This window comes from Mesoplodon mirus, assembly GCF_964341445.2.
Source record: "Mesoplodon mirus genome assembly, chromosome: 6".
Taxonomy (NCBI): Eukaryota; Metazoa; Chordata; class Mammalia; order Artiodactyla; family Ziphiidae; genus Mesoplodon; species Mesoplodon mirus.
The window spans coordinates 41,519,866-41,535,218 of NC_138982.1; the positions used below are offsets into that span (position 1 = coordinate 41,519,866).

Sequence of the window (15,353 nt, forward strand, 5' to 3'; positions counted from 1 at the left end):
GACATGGTATATATTCAGAAATAATTAAGAGCTTAGTTTTTTTAAGTAAATACATATAAATACCTTTACAGAAATATAAATAAAGTTCTATGGCATATGAGAAAAGAAATATAACACATTATTTGTAATGATAAGCAAAAGCATTTTTCACTCAGCCATTCACTTCCTCGTTTATTATGCATTTGTAAAGCACCTTCTATATACACTCAAGGAATATCAAAATAAACAAGACAGTCCCACCACTTGAAATTTGTATAAGTAGGTTCTCAAAATTCAGTGTGATCAGAATTTCCTAATGAGTGTGTTAAAATACAGATTCCTGGGCCACAACTCCAGGTTTTTTTTGATTCAGTAGGGCTCAGATGGGGCCTGAGAATCAGCATTTCTACCTTGTTCTTGGGTGCTGTTATTACTGTGATCTCAGGATTATACCTGGAGAACTACTAGGCTAGAGCAGTGCTTCTCAAATTTAGTGTCCATGAATCCCCTTGAGTTCTTGTTAAGATGTAAATTCTCATTTAGTAGGATTGATGCAGGACCCCAGATTTTGTAATATTCCATGTACTTCTCTTTGAGTAGTGAGGGTTTAGTAGGTGGACAGAAACTTGTAAGGAAATATGCACAAAAGACATTATAAAATAAACAGTAATTAAGACAAACCTTGAAGAAGGGATGGGGTTTTTGCAGGGGGCCTGTGAGAGTGTTCAGACAGAACAGGTTCAGGGCAGGCTGGGGGTGTGAGAGAGGGAAAGGGACAATAGATTTTGATCAGAAATGGAAGTGTGAGGTGGTATGACTTGGGACCAGAATAACTTCCAGTAATGAGGAAGTCCAGGACATGGTTATATGGGTCAGTAACTGGAACAGAGCAGAAATGGGAGCTACTTGAGTTAAGGAAGCCAAGGAAATGTGGGACTATATTATAGGAAGGACATCAAAAGGATACTTAAGTTCCCAAAGAGTTGGCAGAGGTAAAGAAGAAAATGGGGCCAAGTTACCGAGGAGAAGCTCATAAAGTCAGTGCATTGTCATGAAGTTCAGTAAATCACTTTGATGGAAGAGGTTTCAGAAGACATGAAATTAATGAGTGATGGTGGGTAAACAATGATCTGAAAACAGCAGTGTTGAAAGTGAAATATGTTAGGTCCATCTCTTGGCTCTCTGAATAAAAAGGCTTTTCTTCTACTGAAGAACAATGGGTAATATGGGTATTTTCAGAGAAAGAACAGCTTTCAGTTAAGACAAGCTAGCAGAGGAGTACAAGGAACAAAAGGTCAAGGTGGTGGCAAGTGAAAATACCACACTGGAAAAAATGTCACATGGGTAGTGGAAATGGGAAAAAAGCTGAATTAATTTGGATAGAGTTGAGAGAATGTGGAAGAGGATTCTATTTACGTCACCAAATTTCATAACAGAATTTAGGGAATGAGGGATTTATGAATTATTAACAGCAATGGGGGAGGAAAAGTAGTGATTCAAAATAAACAACAGTTAAAAAACAATTAAACTAAGGATAAAAGTCATCCCTACGTAGAATTTACTTAGAGTTAATTAAGGTATGGCCATAAAACAATAATGTTATAGAAATCAGGACTCTACTCATCTCCACCAGTCTCTAGCTATTTTAACCTGGGCAGATTACACAGCCTCTCTGTGCCTCAATGTCTTCATCTGTAGAATAAGGATAAGAGCTATCGCCTATACAACACTTACTATGTGCCAGTTGCTGTCTTTGAGTCCTTTGTACAATTAACTAATTTAATTCTCAAAGCCACTCACTCAGGTAGGTGGACTATCATCATGCATGAGAAAACAAACACAGAGATTAAGTTAGGAGATCTAACAACTGGTAGAGAATTTGAACCAAGGCACCCTGGTCACAAAAACCAGTCTCTTAAACATTATACTACTGTCTCTTGGTTAGTAATAGATAATACTAGTAAATACCTCTTAAAGTGATTTGAGAATTAAATGTGTAAAATTAAATATGTAAAGTGTACAGAACAGTTTCTGACACATAATAAGAATTCAATAAATACTAGATATTTAGTGGCTTGTGTCTCATCCTCATTTTCTAAAAATACAGGATCAGAAGTTGAGATCTTAGAAAATTAGTAATCGTGGTTTCCGTGGTTATCCTAGTTAATAATAAAAAAGTGCTAATTAAAACCATATGTCATCTACTAAATTAACAAAATTTTAAAATAATATCTAAAACTGGAACTCTTAGGCAAAATTTATTGGCATACCCTTTTAATGAACAATGTTTTCGAGAAACTTGAAAAAGTATATACACTTTTATTTGCTAACCCTCTTACTTCTTAGCTGGCAGCATACTCTGGGGGAAACAGAAAAGACTTTAGATCAGGTTGTCCTGGTTTCAAATTCTGACAGGTAAAAATGAAAATACAAAGAATTCCTTCCACATACTAGTTAAGTCATCTTGGTTCAGCTAGTCATTTCTCTGAGCATCATTTTCTCATCTGCAAACTGGGCATATTACATGGCTAAGAAAAAACAGATTACATGAGATAACAAGGGTAAATTACACAGCAATTTGTATAGATTGAACATGTATTAGTTGTTTCCCTTAAATATTTGGTTCATGAAATGAACCTAAGAAAATAATTCAAAAAAGGTGGCTATATACTATTTTTAACTTATAATAACCAACCTAAATATTCAATAAGGGAAATAAATGTATTAAGTTGCATTGACATGCAGTTACTTATGCAGTTACTTATCATAAATACAAAATATATGACAAATGGAAAGGTCTTATGTAATTTATGTAATAGAATATTGAAATTATTTTATGATTACAATTTATATATAAAAATTAGGGAGCTAGAAGATGACATGGAAAACAACTGTTTTACTAGATTTGTTTTTTTGGCTTCTACTATTGTTGAGAACATGTCATTTCTCTAATAATTTTTGATATCATTAATATCAAGTCACAAATACTTTTATCTGAATATTTCATCTGAGAATATCTAAAGGGCTCTGACATTTATGTTTCGACCTGAGCTTCAAAGATCTTTCTTTAACTTGCACTTAATTCAGATGGTGCTAGAAGATCTGCTATAGCAAAAACCAGTACTTAAAAACTTTGAATTTTTAAACTTCTTATCATATATTCATTTAATAAATATTTACTGAATATTATTGAATAATTTTGTAGTTTCCAATAACCTTGGACTATTTAAGGTTTTATCATTTCCTTTTTTCTATTCCTCCTTGTCACCCCAACAAACAATATCTATCAGTTTATTTAAACATTTGCTAACTTACAAAACTCCTTTAAAATTTGCTTAGCAACTCAGATAAACTAGATATCAATACTAAAAAATATTTTTAAATAAAATCCAGAAGTTATATATTTTGTCAGTTTTTTGGTGTTTTTATTTTTGATATGTGGCTGTCATAATTTCTCTCACAAAATGCCCCAATTTTATTTTGCAGAGCAAAGCTTAAACTAGTTTTTAAAAAACTGTTTTGTGATATTTTTAGCTTTTTCAGGAATATTCTATATTCCCAAGAAGCAAAGATATACAGAGCTTCTATGAAAGAGAGAAAGAAGAAAGGGAGGAGAAAAGTAGAGAGGGAAAATATTCAAGATTTAGAGGTAAAACTGTATATACATTTTTTGTAGGAAGATACGGAGCATCCTCAAATGTCAGATAGAAGAGCAAGTAGTGCTTTCATAGACAAGCCTTTCACTCAGTGAAGACATGATTCAACATAAGATTCCATAAAGTGTGCCACATTCACACCAGTGCTAATGTGAAGAGAAGTCATCCAGTGAGATCTCTTCACTAAGCTTGAAATGTTCATTAAAGCCACATCAGCCTCTACAGGATACTAAAAAATAGCTTATGCAGGTGCATAGATATGTCACATTAGATGGAGATGCTGACTTTTGATTGCTCATAATTTAGTTTGAAAATCCTGTCAGGAAGAAAGTTTTTTATTCATTGCCTGAGATAAAAGTGTTCAAAAGAAAAATAAAATGGAAACATACATCTTATTAGCACTTTTTACTTAGGGGAGGTTGCAATGAAAAAAGTTGGAAGAAAGTGAGTTTTCCCATGGAAATCTTCAATAAATTATTTAGGTAGTTAAGAAGTAAATGACACTACTAAGTTCAAGCACAGAAATGGAAACACCGAGTCAGAAAAGGAAAAGAAAAGCTAATGCTGAATTTCAAATAAAATATCTAAAGCTTGATATTTTTAAGGAAGCTCTAAAAATTGACCACCTTGATGAAATGTCGGGATATGACTGGGGGATAAGTTAAATACAATCAACATGGGGGATAAGTTAAATACAATCAACAATCTTAACACATGACACACTTAACTTTAGAGGCAAAAGTCTCTATTGCAGTGTTACCCCTATCATAAATTTGTATGTATTCTATTATTTATTTCAATCTACATCACCATCTGTAAAAAAAGCTTGCATTAAAAATCTACTCTAGGGCTTCCCTGGTGGCGCAGTGGTTGAGAGTCCACCTGCCAATGCAGGGGACATGGGTTCAAGCCCTGGTCTGGGAAGATGCCACATGCTGCCAAGCAACTAAGCCCGTGTGCCACAACTACTGAGTCTGTGCTCTAGAGCCCATGAGCCACAACTACTGAGCCCGCATGCCACAACTACTGAAGCCCGTGCACCTAGGACCTGTGCTCTTCAGCAAGAGAAGCCACCGCAATGAGAAGCCTGTGAACCGCAATGAAGAGTAGCCCCCACTCGCCACAACTAGAGAAAGCCCGTGTGCAGCAACAAAGACCCAATGCAGCCGAAAGTAAATATTTTTTTAAAAAAAAATCTACTCTAGGTAACCATGTGCCTGATTAAATTATCACACTAGCTTCCAATTTTGTACTTCTTTTTCTTTTTAATTTTATTTATTTATTTATTTATTTTTGGCTGTGTTGGGTCTTTGTTGTTGTGTGAGGGCTTTCTCTAGTTGTGGCGAGCAGGGGGCTACTCTTCATTGCTGTGTGCAGGCTTCTCATTGCGGTGGCTTCTCCTGTTGCAGAGCATGGGCTCCAAGCATGCGGGCCCCAGTAGTTGTGGCTCGCGGGTTCAGCAGCCGTGGCTGGCGGGCTCCAGAGTGCAGCCTCAGCACACAGGCCTAGCTGTGGCACACAGACCTAGCTGCTCCGCAGCATGTTGGATTCTCCCAGACCAGGGCTTGAACCCGTGTCCCCTGCATTGGCAGGTGGACTCCCAGTCACTGCGCCACCAAGAAAGTCCCCAATTTTGTACTTCTTGACTCAAAATGCTTTATCCGTCTTATTATTATAATGCTGGTATTGCCCTCAATTATGAGAGAGCTGCAAGAGTTCATGGAAAGTGCGAATGGGTACTATTCAACTTGGGAAACTAAGTTTGCTCATTTGAAACAAAAGAAAAAGATGCGAGATATTTAAAAGTGGCAAGGAGCTTTTCAGCCCTCATAATTCTTCTTCTAAGCTTAATTATTTCATTCTGAACCTGAAAGAGTCTAATTCATAATAAAAAGAGTCAGATGTAAGTGAAGAATGGAAGGCAAACAATAAGAATAGAGTGACAATTCTCTCCCTCTAAATTATTGCCCAAATATTATGGCTTAAGGTAAAACAGAAATGTTAATAACTGTCATTTCCCAAAACTTGACAAACCAAAAAGTACACACCACCCCATGTCCATGTCTCATCCTATTTTAAATGGAACAAAGTGACTTTCAGAGGCTGGGAAGTGCATAATTACATAGGCTGGAGTCTTTGGACTTTGATCATAATTATAGTGCTTTATCCATCCATCACTTGTTGCTTGAGGACTATTCCTTAGTGAGTTCTTTAAAGGAGATAGAAACCCTGTCAGGACAAATTTGAGCTACAAAACAGCTAATCAAAAACTTGGCTCTCTTGACTTGAAACAGATTGAAAATTGCCACTTTAATCTCACAATCCATTTGGCTTTTAAGTAAAGCAAGAACATGAAGTCTGTCTTTGGAAAGGCATGTGGTCTCTGCTGTTCATACTACTGGGGGTACCTTTTTACGAGCTTCAAGTGGGACATTGGGTCCAAGTTTGTCTCACTGTCTCAAAATTGGGTGTGCATACAAACAAATCATCTGGTGTGCTTGATAAAAATGCTGCTTTTGCATTCCTTGCCCTCACCCTCAATTTCTCAGAGGGAGGCATCAGTGTAATTTAAACCTAAAATTAACTGGGGAACTTGTACCACCAGAAGGCCTGCAGCTGTTTTTTACCAAGAGTGGTCTGAGACGTTCATGAATCAAAATTGTTTGTTTTTGTTTACAATGCAATTCCGAAGCTCCACCTGGACTTATCAAGTCATAGTCTCAGGGTATCGATATAACAGTTCTCTGAATTCCTGACAGCATCAGAAGTGAATGTGTATATTACTGTATTTTCCTGAATCTGAATTTGGGCACAACAATTTCAGTTACCTCCTAAGAGTCAAATGTATTTCACTATGAAGCATTTTGAGAAACCTTAACAGATGTTACTAACCAAAGACACCCTTCAAACTTGCTGCCTTCAGAGGGGTGCTTTGCACTTGCAGTCCCCAGCCTGCACATCCAGGGCCTTCTATCCTTCTTTGCACCTCACTGTAGTATTTCTTCTTTTTTTTTTTAACATCTTTATTGGAGTATAATTGCTTTACAATGGTGTGTTAGTTTCTGTTTTATAACAAAGTGAATCAGCTATACATATACATATATCCCCATATCTCTTCCCTCTTGCATCTCCCTCCCACTCTCCTATCCCACGCCTCTAGGTGGTCACAAAGCACCTAGCTGATCTTCCTGTGCTATGCAGCCACTTCCCACTAGCTATCTTATTTACATTTGGTAGTGTATATATGTCCATGCCACTCTCTCACTTTGTCCCACCTTACCCTTCCCCCTCCCCATGTCCTCAAGTGCATTCTATAGTAGGTCTGCGTCTTTATTCCCGTCTTGCCCCAGGTTCTTCATGACCATTTTTTTTATTCCATATATATATATGTTAGCATACGATATTTTTTCTCTCTTTCTGACTAACTCCATTCTGTATGACAGACTCTAGGTCCATCCACCTCAATACAAGTAACTCAGTTTCATTTCTTTTTATGGCTAAGTAATATTCCATGGTATATGTGTGCCACATCTTCTTTATCCATTCATCCGATGATGGACACTTAGGTTGCTTCCATGTCCTGGCTATTGTAAATAGTGCTGCAATGAACATTGTGGTACATGACCCTTTTTGAATTATGGTTTTCTCAGGGTATATGCCCAGTAGTGGGATTACTGGGTCATATGGTGGTTCTATTTTTAGTTTTTTAAGGAACATCCATAATGTTCTCCACAGTGGCTGTATCAATTTACATTCCCACCAACAGTGCAAGAGGGTTCCCTTTTCTCCACACCTTCTCCAGCATTTATTATTTGTAGACTTTTTGATGATGGCCATTCTGACCGGTGTGAGGTGATATATCATTGTAGTTTTTTTTGGTTTGTTTTGTGTTTGTTTGTTTGTTTGTTTGTGGTATGTGGGCCTCTCAACGTTGTGGCCTCTCCCATTGTGGAGCACAGGTTCTGGACGTGCGGGCTCAGTGGCCATGGCTCACGGGCCCAGCTGCTCCACGACATGTGGGATATTTTCAGACTGGGGCATGAACCCACGTCCTCTGCACTGGCAGGCGGATTCCCAACCACTGTGCCACCAGGGAAGCCCCCTCATTGTAGTTTTAATTTGCATTTCTCTAATAATTAATGATGTTGAACATTCTTTCATCTGTTTGTTGGCAATCTATACCTAGGAATAAGCCTAGCTAAGGAGACAAAAGACCTGTATTCAGAAAACTATAAGACACTGATGAAAGAAATTAAAGATGATACAAATAGATGGAGAGATATACCATGTTCTTGGATTGGAAGGATCAACATTGTGAAAATGACTCTACTACCCAAAGCAATCTACAGATTCAATGTAATCCTTATCAAACTACCACCGGCATTTTTCACAGAACTAGGACAAAATATTTCAGTGTATATGGAAACACAAAAGAACCTGAATAGCCAAAGCAATCTTAAAAAAGAAAAACGGAGCTGGAGGAATCAGGCACCTGACTTCAGATTATACTACAAAGCCACAGTAATCAAGACAGTATGATACTGGCACAAAAACAGAAATATTGATCAATGGAACAGGATAGAAAGCCCAGAGTTAAACCCATGCACATATGGTCACCTTATCTTTGATAAAGGAGGCAAGAATGTACAATGGAGAAAAGACAGCCTCTTTAATAAGTGGTGCTGGGAAAACTGGACAGCTACATGTAAAAGAATGAAATTAGAACACTCTCTAACACCATAGACAAAAATAAACTCAAAATGGATTAAAGACCTAAATGTAAGGCCAGACACTATCAAACTCTTAGAGGAAAACATAGGCAGAACACTCTATGACATAAATCAGAGCAAGATCCTTTTTGACCCACCTCCTAGAGAAATGAAAATAAAAACAAAAATAAACAAATGGGACCTAATGAAACTTAAAAGCTTTTGCACAGCAAAGGAAACCATAAACAAGATGAAAAGACAACCTTCAGAATGGGAGAAAATATTTGCAAATGAAGCTACTGACAAAGGATTAATCTCCAAAATTTACAAACAGCTAATGAAGCTCAATATCAAAAAAAACAAACAACCCAATCCAAAAATGGGCTGAAGACCTAAATAGACATTTCACTGTAGTATTTCTATGTGTGAAGTTCTTCTTTGGATTCCCTGAGGTCTAGGATGGTATCTTACTCTTACCTTCTATCTTCCCCACTCAGCACCAAGAAAATAAATAAGCACATGGAATACTTTAGTTAAACAAACAAATCAAAACAAAGTTTTAGTTTCCATACCTACAATTTGAGGATAAAAATCCGTTATGTGGTGAATTTGTTTCCTACTGCTTCTGTAACAAGTTACCACAAACTTGTGGCTTAAACCAACCCAGATGTATTATCTCACAGTTCTATAACTTGGAAGCCTGATACAGATCTCACAGGGCTGAAATCAAGGTGTTGGCAGGACTGTGTTCCTCCTGGTGGCTCTAAAGGAAAATGTGCTTCCTTGCCTTTTCCACCTTCGAGAGACAGCCAGCCTTCCTTGGCTCCTGATCCTCTTCTATGTTCAAAATCTGTTGAGTCTTTTCTCACCTCACATCACTTTTATTCTTTCTCTACCTCCCACTTTGACTTAAGGACTCTTGCGATTACATTGAGTTCCACATGGATAGTCCAAGATAATCCACCTATTTTAAGGTCGGCTGATTAGCAGCTTTAATTCCATCTGCAACCTAATACACCTTTGCTGTGTAAGTTAACATATTCACAGGTTTGGGGCATTAGGACGTGGCTACCTCTGGAGGCCATTATTTTGCTTACCACACCTGCTGCAGTGGATCAGCTATGTAATGTGTTGAATAACACTTTGTTAATCATAAAGTTCTATACAGATCTAATAAAATGTTATTATCTGTGGTAGAAATAGCACTGAACAAGGAAGAGACTTGAATTCTAGACATGGTTCTGCTACTATTTTTTGTGTGTGATTTTGGACAAATCACTTAACCTGTCTAAGGTTTTAGATTTCTCAATTCTAAAGCAGAAGAATTGGGACAAGTCAAGATCATGTCAAGACTCATCATCATCTATGTGCTTAATTTAAAGATGATATAGAGCAAAATGGAACTTAAGGTATGCCTCCATGAGGACACAATTGTCACTGGGAAGGAATCTCCAGTTCACTGTTGTGCCATACCCACAAGGGTAGAGCTGAGCAATATCCTAAGGGGATGCATTTCAGACTTTGGTTGGGTTAATATTTAATTCTCAATGTCTTAGCTGTGAACAGTTGGCCAGAAGTTGTTATCCCTACTTACCTCATGAAGAAACTTTGATTTAGATAGCTTAAGTGATTTTATGAAGGTCACATAATCAATGAGTGGTGGAGTTAAGACTATTGAATAATAGTCTTTTGACAAGTCCTATGTGCCCTCAGCTGACACACTTCCCTACCTCTCTGCTATTTAAATGCACTCACAACTCAGGAGCGGCATACAGAATTATAATACATCATACTTTTGGCTAACTACAGTGTGTCATAAAGGTCTTTTGACATGTATTCTTGTGAAAATTATAAGGGTTGGAGGCAGATTTTTCTTGACTACAACTGATGGCTACATTAGTCCCTGCTGATAAACTGTACCTTTGTATTTCTTTATGAACCAGCTCTTCCTGTCCTCTGCCTTGCTTCATTTCAAGTACTGACATAACAACCTACACAGACGGCAGCATGTCAGCTCATTCCTTTCAGTCAGACAAAGAAACTTAGTGATTCTGGCGCTAGCTAGAATTAATGGATTAGCCTTGTTAAAAACTGGCCTGCTCATTGAAATGGATGGATACATCCTTAATTGGCATCAGCAATTATATTATTAAATGTTATATCAATTTTCAAAGTTTTTCATGTGCACATAAACAACACTATGGACACTTTTTAATGTGTTTTTCTACTGGGTATGATCCTGGGAGGAAAAAGAGCATTTGAAAAAAGAGCAGTTGAAGATAGTTTAATAAAGGAACTATTGATCAACGGAGAAGAGAGATATGGTATGGCTTTTTGGAGTTAGCAGTGGCTAGAAATGGTTACCACTCCTATGCTCGAAGGAAAAGGAGAGGAGAGAGCAGTTACTCAAACTCAAGACGTCCGGAACTGTGGTAAGAGCCCCTACAGGACCTGCAGCCTTTAGTAGAAAACCTAGCAGAACAGCAGGGAAACATATACCCCCAATTCACTCTCCTCCTGCCCTTCGATCTCCTGCTAGAGGTGCCCACTGGTTGAACCCAAGAGGAAACCAGAGGAGAAAGGAACTGTCAATGCAATCTTCATAAGTCAGCTTCCTGGGATTCAGAACAAGAAGGATGTAGGGTGGATGTGGAGAAGCAAGTGGAAGACACTCAACACAGAACTATATCTGTCTTTATGCGATTGCATTTGACAAATAAAATGATCCTCCATTGTAAGTTCACTGTCACCCACTCCCCTCCTCCTCCTTTTGGGATATATTTAGAAAATACAGTTAATAAAGTTGACCTTTAAGCTAGTAAAGCACAAAATTCACAATCAATATGTAATTTACACAGGAAATATTTCTTACTCATCCATACAGTACGTTAACAGTTCAAGCTTTTGAGTAGAGGGTGACCGAAAAAAATAACTCAAAATCATTTTACAAGTGGTTCAAAGAGTAATATGTTTTACTTTCTCTTATTTTTAGTCCTCAGCTATCACAGTGTTTCAAAATTTAATCTGGATTCCTTTTTTATCATTTTAACTGGTTTATTTTCAAAATGATATTTGGAGGAATTTAATCTGTCTTTTAGAATTACTTGGTTAAAGATATTTATGTTAAAAACTAGGTGGCAATTCTAAAAACTAAAGAGTGCAAGAAGACCCAAATTATAACCCAAACCATAAATTAACAAAAGTTTAACTTGTAAAATGCTAAATTTTAGATTCATTTTGAATATTTACTTACAAAAGGCAAACAGAACTCACTGTATATGATTTTAACTTATAAGGAAACTGTATCTTACCCTTTGGCTCTTATTTATTGATTTTGCATAATTTCATCTATTTTTGTTAAAATTAAGTTAGCAATAAAATGACAAAACTTGTGATTTGTCCACCTTCTCTTCTCTTGTAATGGTCAATAGCATCAAAAGGGAAATCTAAGCTCTATAGCTTAAGTACTGTTTGAATTTTCAGAAAAGTTTTTGTAAAGACTAGAGTAAATTAGCATCCACATCAGAGCACAATTAAATACATGTGTCAAAATGTTCAGGTGCAAAGGAAAAAATAACAGAGGGTGAAATCTCAATTTTAACTGAGAGGATGATTACCATCATACTTTGAAATGTATATTAAAATTGGCTTTTGGGGAATGGCATTAACATTCAGCAGTAAATGATAATAGCAGCTCTCATTTAGTCTATTTTTTGATAAAAAGAAATTTATGCATTAAGGTAGCTTAGAATTAAAAATAACAAGAAATCCTGTTCTTTCCTTTTTTGAAAATTCTCTTTTATAACTTCTTTCTAAAGACAAGGTCAGGAAAAAGACAAATTTAACTATGTAGATGACTATGATTATGGAATGATTAAATTTGGTCTTACTTAAAATAGATTTTGTAAACTGAGAACTTCAAGGGTTGTCTGTTTAGAAAAACCAGCTCAAACTCATTCACTCCTTAGGCATCAAAGAGAATATTGTTTGATTCTTGCTTTGACAGTATATAGTATTATAGATTTCTTTTAGTGATATCCCACTTATTCATTCATTCATTTATTCAATAAGTAGTCTAGACAGAAAAATGGTAATAATTCAATCCTTGAAATATCTGACAAAGCCGTTAAAATATATGAGGCAAATATATCTTATTAAATATATAAGTACTATAAAGTTAAATAAATAAACATTACAACTATATCTTACTCATTTTTGTATTTCCAGTGCCTTGCACAGAGTAGATGCTCAGCAACAAATATTTTTCTTTTGTTTACTTGTGGACTAAGTTTTTATTACAAATGGAAAGTACATAATCTTGCCTAAAACAATTTATTTGGCAAATAAATATTCCCTGGCCACCCTGCACCACCATCTCACAGCTCCCCAACATGCCCCCCCTTCCCCAAAAGTGACACTCACCATGATTAAAGTTCAGGGATTCAGCAAAATTTAAAATATTTTTAAAGTACTATTATTATTTAAAATTTTACAATCTGACAAAAACTGAGGTGATATTTGCTCCATGAATTAGCCAGTTTCTGGGACACTCCGAAAAGCAATTTCCTCATGTATTTATATTTACAGGCTTCCCTTATCAATCACTAGAAATACCTCTGGACAGAGATGTACATGATTGACATGTGGGTTGCTAGTCAATAGAAAAAAATTCTTCTAAAGCTGAGATAGATCCATGTACCTACTTTAAAAAAGATGTCATCAAGGGAAGTGTTATACAGCAAATGTTTCATTACAATTATCCTCTTAGAAATATCATTTCAAAGATTTTATTGAAGTAGAAAATTTTGAGGCTGGAAAAAATTTTGAGAACTAGAAAATCTTTAGTGTTTTGCTTTTTATCCACCCACTCCCCAACTCCAACGAAATCTTATGTAAGAACGTGAACTCCGGAGCCATTCATTTTTGCTACTATTGTTCATGGCACACAGCAAGGCAGGAATCAAATCACCATTCACATTTCCCGTTTCAACCTGGAGGACCACACATTTGCTTCCTCTCTCTCTTTCCTTTTTCTTCCTTTCTTTTCTTACTTTGTCAACCATTCCATTTACATTTCTCTCTTACTTTTCCTCTTCTGCTGTCTCACACAGCCCACCAAAAATCTCACAGGAAAAGAAGCTATGTCTACATAGTCCACATTAATGTTTACAAGGTGACAAATCTTATTAATGAAAAAAGATCACACAGTTTCCTTAACTGCCTGAGCAATGTGACCGTGAGTCCTGGCCAGAGAGCCCACTGGACTGCTGGGATGAAGCTCTAATAGGCACCATGGTGAATGACAAGTTAACCCCTTTGGAACCACACCATTTTCAGCAATCAGAGGACCTCCTTCATTAGTCTCAGAAAGTAAAGTATGAAATTCCAACATCAAATCTCATGCTGTTAAATTAACAACATCACACTGCTACATATGACTTGAATATCTCCCATAACTTTATGACTGGAAAAACACTGTTCAGATTTCATTTACCAGTTTAAAAATAGCAAACTCTAATTTGAAACACACACACACACATACACACACACACACACACATTGTGCATGCTCACTAATATTTCCTCTTAGTACTAGGCAAACATTCCTTCCTATAAACAGAAATAAAATTGAGTATAATTGTTAAGTTTTAAAAGTCAGATTTGTCAAAAGATGATGTTTGTTATGAAACAAATCAAGAAGAAAATATGTCACAGAGCCAAAATGACAAGCCACAATCTGTTTGGTATAACAATGGCTATTTTTCTATTTTTAAAGTATAAATCAAAATTATTCTGTGTTTCTTTTGACTTGAAGATCATCCACAGACTATTCTATTCCTGTCCAATGAAATGTCTTCTTCTTGGGTTGGTGAGTGCTGATCTAGGCAAATAACAGATTTTAAACATCTTAAAATGGTGTGACCATTTTTTAAGAAGCCATGGGAAGATGGTCTACAAACTTTGTTACTTTATACATCCAGATAGGAACTAAAAAAGAAAACTAGAAGAGATGCCCACAGACCACTTTAAGTCCACAGAAAGTGCAAAATAATATCACTGTGCTCATAAACAAAGAGAGGCTGCTGTTTGTACACAGCAGAAACACTCATCATACACAAGGCACTCCACTCCAATTAAGTTTTGATAGAAGTTATGTCACATTTAAACTCACCGCTGGATGTAAGGGTCGGGACAGTACTGTAGGGTGGCACACCGTGAAGTTTCAAAATTCATTTCCTTCAACTCTCTTTGATATCAACAAATGGAGAACAGTATTATAACATATACACATATACCTGTGTATACATAGATATAAAGCCAGAAGGCTAAAAGCAATAGGGTCAAATCCTATCAGACATAGAAGTGTAGACACTTCCCCCCCTTCACACACATTTGCAAAGAGGCGGAGCATTTCTTGATTTGAGCCAATGAGATTCATCAAGGGACTAAAACATCAGAAACAGTCGAATCTTACCAGCTGGGCATCCTCTCTAAAGTTGTTCTTCCCCCTCTACCACGGCTTTAGAGTCCTTGTCGTATAGTGGCCACACTTGTTGGCAACTTGGAGTCATCTCTGAACTTCTGGTCTCTCTGGTGATTGGATGCTGGCATGAATGGCATCAGAGTTTAATTTCAGCAGCCTGGACTTTCACAACAGAACAAGAGCTAATGAGTGTCCACCCTGCTCCAGCTAATTAATGTTTTCTTGTCTCTGCATACTGATTTGATTTGAGGGCTTCTGTAACTGCTTCTGGAACTAAATATTTCACAGAGCTGCTTAGGAAGTTGTTTTGTTTTTTTTCTTCATCTCCACCTCCACCCCCCCTTCCCCCCACCCTTCATTCTCCCTTTCAGCCAACCGCCTGTTGTGGTCACAATCTCAAATAGCAAAGACAGGGAAATTCCTTGATTATATTTAACCTAGAACTCACTCTTCGTCTCAACTAAAAGAGATACCCATTCACATCCCCTTAGCTTTGCTTTCCCTAATTAAAAAATAATAATAACCT

General features: G+C 36.7%; 1 protein-coding gene across 4 annotated transcripts in view; it reads right to left on the reverse strand.

Moving 5' to 3' along the window:
• The window catches only part of TP63 (tumor protein p63), a gene marked incomplete at both ends in the record, with an annotated part of 209,989 nt that extends 195,412 nt beyond the window's left edge, over positions 1-14,577 (reverse strand). For all 4 annotated transcript variants that reach the window (XM_082624675.1, XM_082624674.1, XM_082624680.1 and 1 more), the window contains one exon: positions 14,516-14,577. In XM_082624675.1, the coding sequence (XP_082480801.1) occupies positions 14,516-14,577 (62 nt within the window). The remainder of the gene's footprint in view (positions 1-14,515) is intronic.
• Between the last annotated feature and the right edge of the window lie 776 nt (positions 14,578-15,353).